Source organism: Tarenaya hassleriana, unplaced genomic scaffold (genome assembly GCF_000463585.1).
Source record: "Tarenaya hassleriana unplaced genomic scaffold, ASM46358v1 Cleome28, whole genome shotgun sequence".
Lineage (NCBI taxonomy): Eukaryota > Viridiplantae > Streptophyta > Magnoliopsida > Brassicales > Cleomaceae > Tarenaya > Tarenaya hassleriana.
The window spans coordinates 275175-287403 of record NW_010966021.1 but is presented as its reverse complement, the minus strand read 5'-3'; the positions used below and the strand labels follow the sequence as shown (position 1 = coordinate 287403).

The window sequence follows — 12229 nt, the reverse complement described above, 5'->3', positions numbered from 1 at the left end:
TATATATATATATATATATATATTTAAAAAAAATTAAAATCCTGAATAATGATTATATTAAAAAGGGCAATAAACGTTTAGATAATGCAAGTTATGCGAAGGTTTGAAGTGGACTCTGGACAATTATGGGTCACCACCCCACCCAACATTTCGAGGTTTTGTTTCCATTTGTATTTAATTATTCATAAAATTATGGAAACCCCCATAAAGTGGGATATCATAGTTTTCATCCAATTATAAATCCAAAACCCTCTTCAACCCCTTGCCAACTTTTTAAAAACCGTGTTATTTCTTTATTCATATAAAATATTTATTTTAAAAAATATTTAGATTTCTAGTTGTTTTCTTTAAAAATATATACAGTAAATTTAAAACCATGTTTTATTTAAATATAATTATGTATTTATTCGCTGCATGGAAAAAATATGGATGAAATAGCAATTAATAATGCAATTGTAGTTGCGAATTGCTTTTGGTACAATGTTGGTTGATTACGTAGTTGAATACTGGCCAGTATCAATAGTGTTTGACCGACGTACCGTTTACATATAATGCGATAACATTTACCTAATTATATAATCTCCTAACCTACCAAAAGGATAGTCCAACAAATATTTTTATTATTACAAGTTAACGAAACCCTAAAATATGATGGAGAAAGGAATTATATAATTGGAATTTTTTTTTTAAATAGACCACGAAAGGTTATAGATGTCATTAAATTATGAACCGATATTTTTAAATTTTATACATTCAGGCTAATTTTCATTCGTGTTTGAATTAACGTGGTAAATGGTAAAGGATCATATATGCCAACCCTTCAAATTATATGAATGAACGAATCCAACTTGTTAGTTAATGGGTATATGTGCCCATTGTTTTACTTAAAAAATTAATTTCATTATAAATTTTATAAACTTTAAATAAAAATTGTTAAATGTTCTGATAAAAAAATATAAATTTATCTCTTAAATCATACTAAAATTTATACTGCCCCAATGATAATTTTTTTAGGTACGTCCTGATTATATAATCAAAATTTTCGTTATAAAAAATATGAAAACTTGAATTATATACTTAGAATTTTCCTAAAACTACTACCTATTTCTCAAACTCGGATTAATAAAAATATATTATTTTTGGAAAATTGATTTTCAATCGGAATCCATTAAATTTGTGTATTGCGTTAATTTGATCATGTGTTTTCGTTTATCAATTTATTTTTTGATGTGTTCGATTCATTGTTCATCGGAAAATTATATTGGTTTGATTATATTAAGAGGAATAACCATGTGAAAAAAAAATGAATAAGAAAAAGTAATTGAAAAAAAGGAAATTATAAAAGTGAGTTGTCAATTAGGTCATCTAAGTGCCCAAAATTTCGCAAATGGGAGTTAAGTTAACGGTTGATATACTCATCATTATGCCCCCAAAAAAGGGTCATATAATGTGTAGACTTTGCCTCCAATCATGCCAAGCTGTATATCTTCTTCTATATATTATAAAATTCTTATATATATCTTAGTTGATTCATATATTCAACCACGAAATTAAAAAAAAAAAGTTTTTGTATTTTTATATATTTTTTTCAAGAATATAAGAAAAATTATCAATTAAGATATTATAGTAAAAAATAATAGAAAGTATGTGTTCCATTCGATTATACAAATATATACATACATGTGTGTGTGTGTATATATATCATTAATAAAACCTTCACCAAACGCAAATGTTTTATGACGTGGGATCTAACATGATGGGCTAACACAATGTTCTGTCTACTAGACGTGTATATCGGAATTGGTCTGATCTCGCTATTTATTATTTTTATTACGTGAATTCAACTCTAATAATCGTAATAACAGTAATGACAATTAGTCTATGAATTAGGGAACTGTTTTTTTAATATCACATGGCATTTTAGAAATTAAAATTGCATAAAGTTGGGGTTAATAGTTTGGTTCCAAGCAAGGAATAGTCCGCAATCCATTAAACAACTAAAATTTCTATAAATAAATACAATAATTTTATATTTTTTTTTCTAAACGTATAAATAAATAAAATAAAACGAATGATGCGTTTCAGAAAATTTTGTAAAGTTATTTTTAAAAAAAAATGTGAAAAAGCTTTTCAGAAGGAAAAAAAAAATGGTGGGTCATCCTCCTTACACCTCAAATCTAAGATTCGTAAACCATGAGAAGGCAAATCTCAAATCTGTCCTCCTATTATTACATGTGACTGTTGTTCTTCTTTCTTTTACCATCTTTGGCCGAGGAAAAGAATCCATAACAATGGATTTAGTAAAGAGAATTTGGAATACATTAAGAAAGCATTACAGAAAATAAAAGAAAGGATTTTTAATAAGTTGAGAGAGAGAGAGAGAGAGAGAGAGAGAGAGAGAGAGAGAGGAGAGAGAGACAATCGTGATAAGAGGAAGAAGAACCCCTGCAAAGAGAGAGAGAGAGAGAAGGAATAGAACATCCTCTGTTTCCATGGTGGTCCTTGTTCATTTCTCCAGATCTTAGGTTCTCCGCATTTTCTCATCTGGGTCATCTCCAAAATGGTGAATTTTCTCTCCCAAGTTTGAACTTTTTTCTGCTGTTCTCTTCTCGCTCTGGTATTTGCCTCTTCGATGTTCCTTCTCCCAATGCTTCTATCTTTCTTTTCGTGTTCCATTATCCGTGTCTTTTTGCTTGATTGTTCTGGACTGTCTCTGAATTTTCCCCGTGTTTTGCTTTTGATTGGATACGATCGAATGACTCTGCGTCAGATTTGAAGATCACCCAACTCCTATTTGATCGGAACAAGGATCGGATTCTGTCCAGTTTTTCAGACAAAAGTATGTTTCCGCTTCCTTTCATCGATTTCTAATTTCACTTGCTCTCATTTCCTCGGACTTTGATGCTCGTTGAATCCCTGCGTCCAACACGTCGCTTTGAGTTGGATAAACCTTTGAATTTCGAGTTTCCGATCGTTAAATCCATTGGTTTCGATGTTGGACGAACTGGGAAATCCCATTACACACTGATCCGGTCCTGAGATCGGATTCATGGCTCGATTGCGTGGTTGTGTTCATGTACGGGTGGTTTTTTTTTTTTTTGCAGGAGAAAAAGATGGAATCGGATCTGGGTAAGCTCTTCATCGGTGGGATTTCATGGGACACGGATGAAGAACGGCTACGAGAGTATTTCAGCAAGTACGGAGAAGTGGTCGAAGCCGTGATCATGAGGGATCGAGCCACGGGACGTGCCCGTGGCTTCGGATTCATCGTCTTCGCAGATTTTTCTGTCGCGGAGAGAGTGATCATGGAGAAGCACATGATCGATGGCCGCACGGTTAGTAAGTTTTCTCATTTTTTTTCCCAGGAATTATCTGGTTTCATGTCGGAAGGTCATAACTTTGATGTCCTAAAGTAGGAAATGGCTCTAAAGTTTCGGATTTTATCCAATGGTTCTCACTTGGGAATGTTCCTTTTCGTACGAACTTCGAATTCATACCTTCCTCGTAGCTGCATTTGCCTGGATTCTGATCTGATCGTTACAGCGATTGAAACTGTAATGTCAACTTCAGAAACAATGGCGGCTTTTGTCTGGTTTTTTTCCAGGTTGAAGCTAAGAAGGCTGTTCCAAGGGACGATCAGCAAGCGCTGAAACGACATTCCAGTCCCATTCACCATATGTCACCTGGACATGGCGGCGGAAAGACGAAGAAGATCTTTGTCGGAGGTTTACCATCTAACATCACAGAGGCCGAGTTCAAGAACTACTTTGATCAGTTTGGTACTATCTCTGATGTCGTGGTAATGTACGATCACAATACTCAGAGGCCAAGAGGCTTCGGTTTCATCACTTACGATTCTGAGGAAGCTGTTGATAGAGTTCTCCACAAAACCTTTCACGAACTCAACGGGAAAATGGTCGAGGTCAAAAGGGCAGTGCCGAAAGAGCTTTCCCTCACTCCTAACCGAAGCCCTGTTCTTGGATTCGGTAACTATGGAGGTTCAATTAGACCTTCTGCTAATAGCCATTTCAATAGTCTTGCTCCTGGTTATAATGTAAACTCAGTTGGTCGGTTTAGTCCTATTGGTAGCGGTAGAACTGCGTTTTCAGGTCTTGGGCTCAGTGTGAATCCTGAACTGAGCTTGAATCCAAGCTATGATGGAACAACTTCCACATTCTTGAATGCTCCCGGGTATGGCAGGATTCTGAGCAACCCTTACTACAATGGTTCAGCATTGCCAAACCGTTACAGCACTCCGATCGGGTTTAACCGACCCGACCCTCCTTCATATAACTTGAGCAATAGAGACTTCTGGGCAAACAGGACTGACTCTGCTGGCTCCGGTTGGAATCTTGGTGTCTCAGTTGGAAATACCCGAGGAGGAAGTTGGGGACTTTCTTCTGTTGCCAGTGATAACGATGGCTACGCAAGAAATTTTGGGACAAGCTTTGGACCTTCCATGTCTCCCTTCTCGGGAACAAACGGGTTTGAGGGTTCTGTAGGAGAATTATACAGAGGCAGCTCGGGTTACAGCGACTCAACATGGCAGCAACCACTGCCTCCGCAGTCATTTAATGAGTTAGAAAGGGGATCTTCTCGTCCCTTCGGCTACAGCATTGGCAATGTAAGCCCAGACCCACCTGCCAATGGCTCAGAGAGTTACACCGGAAGTTACAGCGTCGGAAATAGGCAAACAAATAGAGGTACATCGAGATATAACTCATGTCTGATCTGATCGTGTTCCTCTCGCGAAGAAGACAAGGATTTATCTTTGACCCTCTGTTGATCTACGTTTTCAGGGATCGCCACATAGGTGATCACACAAAAAACTGATGATCAAAAGGCGATGAGGAATTGTAGATGAACAGCCATTGCCATTGCAGAGTTTGATGAGTTTTTCATACGTTTCTGGAGTCTGATAACTATCAACTAGGCTTCTTCTTCTTCTTCTTCATCATCATCATCATCTTGAAGATGGAAAAGGAACAAACTTTCACTGTAAGTTCTGCGGAAATTCGAGTTTTTTTTTTATAGATTTTTGTGTCTTGGAGATACATTAAGATCAGATCTTGGCGACAACACTCAGCGGCTCCATATCAAATAACCAGATGGTAGATTCTCGATTCATATTCCTTAGGATCTTTCTCTCTTAATCGATGGAAATCACTACCCAGATTGAGATTCATGATGTTTTTTGTGTGTGTGTGTGTGCTATGTTCTGTTTTTTTTTTTTTTTGTTGTAATATTATCTTTCTGATAACGGAGCTGTTCATGAGAGAAACACTGTGTGGTGGTGGCGGTGGGGGGATATGCATGTTTTGCTGCATGTCCCTCTCGTGCTTGAGAGATGTTTTTACTTCATTAAATTTCTTTTGTCAATTAATCTCGTGAAAACAAAAAAAAAACTTGTTTCGTTTGATTTGGTTTGGGTGTATAAAATAAAAGTTTTATGATTTATTTATTTCTCTAATTTTATCGATTATGTTATTATTATTATTATTATTATTATTATTATTATTATGTCAATTGATTTTACAATGGTGTTTTTAATTTTTCACTTACTAAAGTTTTAATACCCTTCTTTCTTATATTTAGGCTAAAGTGAGGAATATGAGTATTCAAGTATAAAATACAAATAAAATTTTTATTTCTGAATAATTTAGATTTTTTTTTGTTTAGAAGAATATTTTAACTTCAAAGAAACATAATTTGTAAAGTTTTTTTTTTTTTTTTTTATGAAACTGAAACTATCCTTTTATTCTGTCAAACAACGGAAATGAAAGAGCTGTGGACAGACAGGTAGGACCGATTGAAGACTATGTCCAAAAACTTTGGTTGCTTTTACCCATTTCTATCTGTAAAAGATTCAAGTGCAAATTATTAAGTAATAAATTTTTATTTTTATTGATTTTGAGTTTTATATTTTCCTCTAAATTTTTTATGTTTCGATTTTTGTAAGACAAATGTTTACTTTCTAATCGTTTTATTCGCTTTTTTTTTTATATATAAAAAAACAAATAGAATAGTTCTGCATCCAATCCTTTTCGTACAATACAAAGACCAAATGCTTTGGCGGCTTGAATCCGAAATCACTGTCCACCACGTTTCTGCCTGATCCGTTCTTTGACGAAATCGTTGCGGGCTTTGGTACGGGCTTGCTGGGGGGCGATATTTGCGTACGACAGGTTCATGCCGACCACGAAAAGAGCAGCTCCGGAGGCGAAACAGGCAACCGTCAATGCCAGTTTTCCCGGCGTTGATGGGGTACAGAACACCATTTTCACCGTATCCAGTCTGCATATGTTCGTATGAGCACAGAAGCCACGAGCCAGAAGAAACAAGATCGGTCAAACATGTCGGAAGTTCACTCAACAAGTAATCAAATATGATTCAATAGCCGAAGAGTTTCAGCTAACGACACAATCTTTGTTAATCACGGATCGAGTGATGAATGCAAGGAAAAAAACAGCACTGAATTCTGAGATCCGACAATAGATCGATTCATGCACCATTTGATCACATAGACAATCCCTTTAGGGTGCCTATGAGCCCATGAATTCAGACATCATAATATGATTGCCCAGATGGAAATAACGAAACTTTCTCAGAGACATTTCACCAAACAGTTTGTGTGCATTTATTATCTTTTTCCCTCATGGAAACAATCGGTTCGGTAAGATCCCAATCGAAGTCGCATAACCCTTAATAGGTATTACTACTTCGGGATTAGGGATTCTATAAGCTTCTGTCAAAAGTAATACCATCAAAGATTCGACATTTGGCGAATATACAGATCAATCAAAGAGGAAGCAGATTCTTACCTCTACTTCTGGATCACCATTACGAGCAAGGCTAAAGCATTTTCCCCAGTGATGACCTCAAAGTTCAATTCTGGGGTCGAAAAGTAGTCGGGTGGAATTTTAGATTTGATTCTAAATATTTGAGAGGGAGAACACGGGGATGTAGCTCAGATGGTAGAGCGCTCGCTTAGCATGCGAGAGGTACGGGGATCGATACCCCGCATCTCCACTTTCTATTTTTACTTGCAAACAAAAAGTACAAATTTATATTTTGGTTTTTGTAAACATGGCATGCTCATATATATATGTATATATAATATATTGCAACACGGTTTTGAAACATACATTATATGTTACATACAACAAATGAATATCTGTGTGAATCCGTGTTACAAATTTACTCCAAGAATTTTATTCCTACTACAAGGGACAGAGCCTATGAATGACCAGACAAACCCCACAAATTCACCACTGCCAAAGGCTGCCGCGTGAAAAGAGAAAAGTTTTCCACCGCAGTAAAAAAAATCCTCTGGAAAGAAAATACAAAAACACAACTACTGTCGGAGCAGTAGAGAGGCGAGAAGCATAGTGAGAACAGACGGAAACAGAGATTGAGCCACTCGGGTTTCTCCATTATGCGCTTGCGAACCGGCGGTCGGGGTTCCAGGGCTGGAGGAGCTCCGTGCTCTGGCTGCAACCGGAGGTAGAGGCGGCTCAGTGACGTCAGCATCCGAGAAAACAGGGTTTGGAGCCTCGGCCGGAGGCAAAGCCGTGGCAAGGGTTAAAAGACTGCCCGGTTGTACAGGGCTCGAGTAAGATGGAGTTTCTCTGAAGCCCAAGCATCTGTTTCCTGCAAGATGATCAATCACCAAACAATATATAGGTGATAATCAACATGGTATTCACACATATATACACACACGCATGCATTTGTACGTACAAACACATATACACGCACATGCACATTCATACATGCATGCACACATACATATTTACATACGCATACATATATGTATATAAACGTACACACATACATGATACATGTGTGTGTGTATATAGATATGCATGGGTATGTACATATATATATAGCAGAAGGCTACTTGCCTAAATTTCACTTGCATGTCTGCTCAGTTTTTTGCAGTATATACCTCATCTCATCATGGATTCAGGTAATCTTTTATGATTTTGTTTATATGTTAACTTTTCAATAAAGATCATTGGATTTAATTTCCGTATTCAGATTATGTCAAATCAAACATGTAATCTTTTTTTATGTAAAATCTTAGGGAACTTACTTTTGTATCTTGCGGCTGTGAGAGGGAACTCGGTGATGGTTCCATTGACACCGGCTCCGTTCACATACGAGTTGATCTCGACGGTTGGATCAGAGAAGAAGTCAAATGGTTGTGACACGAACTCGTTACGGAACAGTTCCACGTAAACCGGGACCTGTAACTTCTGTAGCTTCGTCACAACATCGGTCTGGCCTGTGGTGAATGGGCCACCGAGGGAGAATACTGATTGTTTCGTCAGGGTAACTGAGTTGGCGAACTTTTTTATGTCTTGGACCGCTGAGTCAAGAATGTCTCGGATGGCTTCTTCGATCTTGTACACAGTCTCGTAACGGCTCTTCTGCTTGAATTCGATTAGGACGGAACTGTTGGTTGACTGGATCATAACCTTTTTAGCCGTTCTGTTGCTGAATCCGGCCTCTCCAAGTGTGTCGAGAACTGCTTTAACCACATCAAGTCCCTGTTTCTCTCTCAAGTATGCTGCATTCTGAAGGAAAGAAAGAGAGATACCCGAAGTGACCGTTAAAAAGATATGAAGGACCTCTTTTTTTGTCGAAAAGACAGAGCACAAGGGTCTGAGATCAAGACAAAACCTTGGTCCAAACGACATCGAAGACTCACCTCCACACTGAGCAAAACACCGGTGAGAGAACTGGAGTTTCTTGCCAGGTTCAAGAAATCAGACAAGGAGATTAGCTTTCCAGAATTTTTCTCCCTCGGATTCCTAAACATGTTGTACTCCCTAAAGGGATTTGCAATAGCAGCTGCAACGAGATTCAGATCGTTGAATTCAGCGATATTTCGCATTTACTTAACAGGGTCTCAAGACAGTCGGCATATACATCAAGAAATACCAACAGAACTAATACCTACAAGTAGCTAGCAGCTAAAACCACAGTATATAAAGCGTGTGAATTAAAATAAAAACACAAACATTCATATTATCTGTAATGAATTGCATTAAGATAAATGATAATGAAGAACAGAAAGGATAAATCTGTAAACTTACGTGCCAAACTTTGGATTTCAGCCCATGTGAGACTAAAGGTGTATATTCCAGCGACCGGGCTGATCTCGGGAACAATCGATGAACGGTTGCTGAAACTAGATCGGGCAACCATTGTGCTGTTCCCGATATCGAATGAACTTAAACAAAAAGGAACACCATCCATTGACATTTGAACAGAACAATCAATAACATCTGCACCATCTTTGATAGCCTTGTCATAAGCCACATTAGTGCAACTGGGGAGGTCTCCGCTCGCACCATCTTTGGAGATGACAAGAAAATCCGCTGAGATATGAACCATCGGGATATAAAATCAGTACAATTTCTGCACCACGATATTGGCATAGGCAGCGAACATAAATGCTAATTCGTCACATCATATACCTTGTTTTGGAGCATTTCTGTCAAGGTGGGAAAAGCAATCTGTAAAGGATAAGGATACATCAGCAACAAAAATGGACATGCGGACCGATACACAAGCAACAGTAACAAGACATTTACTTACCGACAGCTTCAGATGCTGTTATGGGAAAATCAGACAGAACACCATCAACAGAGAGGTTTCCATTGTCCATGAAAGAGAGATACTCGGCCACTGGATCAAAACTATAGTTGTAAGCCATATCAAAGTCATTTGCAAAACCCGATGCATATACTTCCAGACCCGCTTTATGGGCATCCTGAACTAAAGAAGTAGGCGGAAGCAAGTACAGGCTGCTGACTGGCCATATGTAAATCTTGGGAACAATAATTCCCGAGGCAAATGTCTTGATAAAGGTCAGGTTATGAAGGAGAGAGCCATAGGTCTGGTTGGTTGAAGGCTCGACGTCTTCTTGCCCCAGAAACTGAAATACAAATCTCGGCCCTTTACGTCCAAAACGACCAGCAATGCTCCGCAAGAAATTAACTTCGGGAGAAGAGATAAAATCAATAACGACACTTTTGGAAATCGAAAGAACAAAGCTTCTCATGCTCAGATTATGTTGGGCGTAGAATGCACCATGCTGAAAGGAAAAAAAGACAAAGAACAGCAGTTTTATATTGAGAAACAAGCTTTGGGTAATAGAATTACATCATAGGAAACCATGAAAGAACTTAACAAAAGATAAATATCTAGACATTCAGAGATTTAACAATTTACCTGAATATTCAACCAAAAACCCGGAGGTTTCACCGTCTTAGCCACATCTTCAACGGTCTGCACCGAGTACTTGGAATCAAATGCATTTGGCCGTGATAATATTCCCCGAATCACTGCAGAGGCGGAAAAGATTCACGAGACAACACTAAGTGTAAGACTTTTGACTACTTGCAGCAAGCGAAATGGCGAATCACAACATTCGAGATTATGCTGAAATGCGGGATGTACTAGAAAACACAGAAAAAGTTACCAAAGAAAATCTGCCAAGAATTACAATCCAACAGTAAAACGGATTAACTTACAGGCAACGTCTCCCAGATCCTTCAAGGTGAAATCAATGGAAAACCAGCCTTGAGTAGGGACACCATTAACAATGTAAGAACTCTGCCCTTTCGGGTAGACAACATCTATATTCGAAGCATTGCGCAGATTTACATCAGGGAAGCAAATCCCAACTCCATCCTTGGTTAGTTGCACATCACACCATAGGACAACGTCACTTACACTTGTCTGCAATGCCAAACCATAAGCATCGATACTCGAATCTGGAAGCAGTCCAGAAAACCCGCCACGAGCAATGACAAGAGGAGCATCTCCTGTAAGCGGAAAGACAAGAAGTGATTTTGACAATGTGGGCTTGAGAGAAACAAGATCATGCGATGGCAATGTCAAACCATCCATGTGGAAAGCCATGTCCTTGAATGGTTAAAACCAAACCAAAAATCTGATTCAGGAAAGAGCCCAAAATAGCCAGATGTATATCTTACCTTGAAAGTTCAAAAGCTACCTTCTATAAACAGACAAAGTAACCTAGATTTCCGTAGAAATGCAAAATCATAGTAATACCCTTGGCAATCCGAGGCTAATCCGACTTCTACATCACAGCTGAATCTCTTACAGATTCGGAAGTACAGCTCCGAATTCGATTTTCTCACGTTTTTCCTTTGTTTTCTCAGAAACCGGACAAAAATACCAACAACATCCCTGCTCAGATGTCGGACAGAGAGAGAGATGGGACTGACCAGTGAGTGTCTGCCATGGACTTCTCCCAGATCTTTGAGCATCGACTTGAGCAGCTAGGAGCTGCATCAAAACAACACCACAGAGTAGGAGCGTGGGAGCGCGTGATCCACACATTGCCGGAGACTCTCGCCGGAGTTTCATCGGGAGCTTTCCGGCGGCGAGTTCACCTTCTTTGTTCTTCTCGGAAACCAAGCGAGATTTGTTGCTTCTGCACTGATGTGTGTGTGAGAGAGAGAGAGAGAGGAGACCTTTGTTCTTGCTGGCATTTTCTTTTCGCCACTAGATTCGTATTTGTATATTTTTCATACACGTTAATTTAGTTTTCTATCTTGAATCAGAATTTATTAATTATAAATACTTTGTTTAATTTAGTTAATTTATAAAAACTGAGAAGATTTAATCACGTAGTTTGGACCGGCGACGAGCCGAGTTTGGTCGGCTGCCGTGAGCTGTTGGACCACGATGTTGAGTTCTTTGCTCCTCGTACTCTTTCGATGGACTTTGACCGCAATATTATTCACATGTTTTGTCTTCGAACAAAACAAATACGATAAAACCTGAATTTATAACCTTCTACCAAAAATTTTGAATTTGGTAAAAACTTTTATAAAAATTACAAATTTACCATTTTATTCCATATAAAATTTTTGACTTGTTTGATCAAAAATTTTGATAACGTGATACGACGTATTGGTAATATGACGCTAACTGAATTGGCACGTCAATATCATATCATCGTTTTTAAAAATTAAAATATTTCATAAAAAAAATATATGTACAAATATATATATAAACTTATACATTTGATTAAAATATATTTATATATATTTAACAAATATATATATATATGAATTTATATATGTAAATTTATATATTTGATTAAAATATTTGTATATTTAAAATTTTAAATTACAAACTTAATATATATACAAATATATATATATATATATATGTATAGATATTT

At 37.6% G+C, this 12229-nt stretch overlaps 2 protein-coding genes, 1 long non-coding RNA gene and 1 other non-coding gene across 6 annotated transcripts; 2 read left to right on the top strand and 2 right to left on the bottom strand.

The window, feature by feature from the left end:
* The first annotated feature begins 2255 nt into the window (after window positions 1–2255).
* Window positions 2256–5417, top strand: LOC104817697 (heterogeneous nuclear ribonucleoprotein 1-like). Of its 3 annotated transcripts, none has more exons than XM_010546963.2 (5): window positions 2257–2563; window positions 2771–2839; window positions 3105–3335; window positions 3605–4703; window positions 4800–5417. In XM_010546963.2, the coding sequence occupies exons 3-5, from the start codon at window positions 3114–3116 to the stop codon at window positions 4811–4813; spliced, it is 1335 nt and encodes a 444-aa protein (XP_010545265.1). In that variant the 5' UTR covers window positions 2257–2563; window positions 2771–2839; window positions 3105–3113; the 3' UTR covers window positions 4814–5417. The 3 variants fall into 3 exon arrangements, with proteins under 3 accessions (XP_010545264.1, XP_010545265.1, XP_010545266.1); XM_010546964.2 differs by having other exon boundaries at window positions 2257–2617; XM_010546962.2 differs by lacking the exon at window positions 2771–2839 and having other exon boundaries at window positions 2256–2563.
* Window positions 5418–5971: 554 nt separating this feature from the next.
* LOC104817696 lies at window positions 5972–6919 on the bottom strand. The gene is made up of 2 exons (XR_772554.2): window positions 6822–6919; window positions 5972–6294 (listed from the first exon to the last, which is right to left on the bottom strand). It is a non-coding gene; the product is annotated as an uncharacterized LOC104817696 (long non-coding RNA).
* Window positions 6920–6956: 37 nt separating this feature from the next.
* Window positions 6957–7029, top strand: TRNAA-AGC. Its single transcript has one exon. It is a non-coding gene; the product is annotated as a tRNA-Ala (tRNA).
* A 120-nt stretch (window positions 7030–7149) lies between these two features.
* On the bottom strand, window positions 7150–11540 carry LOC104817695 (glycerophosphodiester phosphodiesterase GDPDL3-like). The gene is made up of 9 exons (XM_010546961.2): window positions 11265–11540; window positions 10545–10838; window positions 10243–10355; window positions 9607–10105; window positions 9486–9524; window positions 9102–9386; window positions 8714–8856; window positions 8096–8579; window positions 7150–7650 (listed from the first exon to the last, which is right to left on the bottom strand). The coding sequence occupies exons 1-9, from the start codon at window positions 11404–11406 to the stop codon at window positions 7355–7357; spliced, it is 2295 nt and encodes a 764-aa protein (XP_010545263.1). The 5' UTR covers window positions 11407–11540; the 3' UTR covers window positions 7150–7354.
* Window positions 11541–12229: the final 689 nt, after the last annotated feature.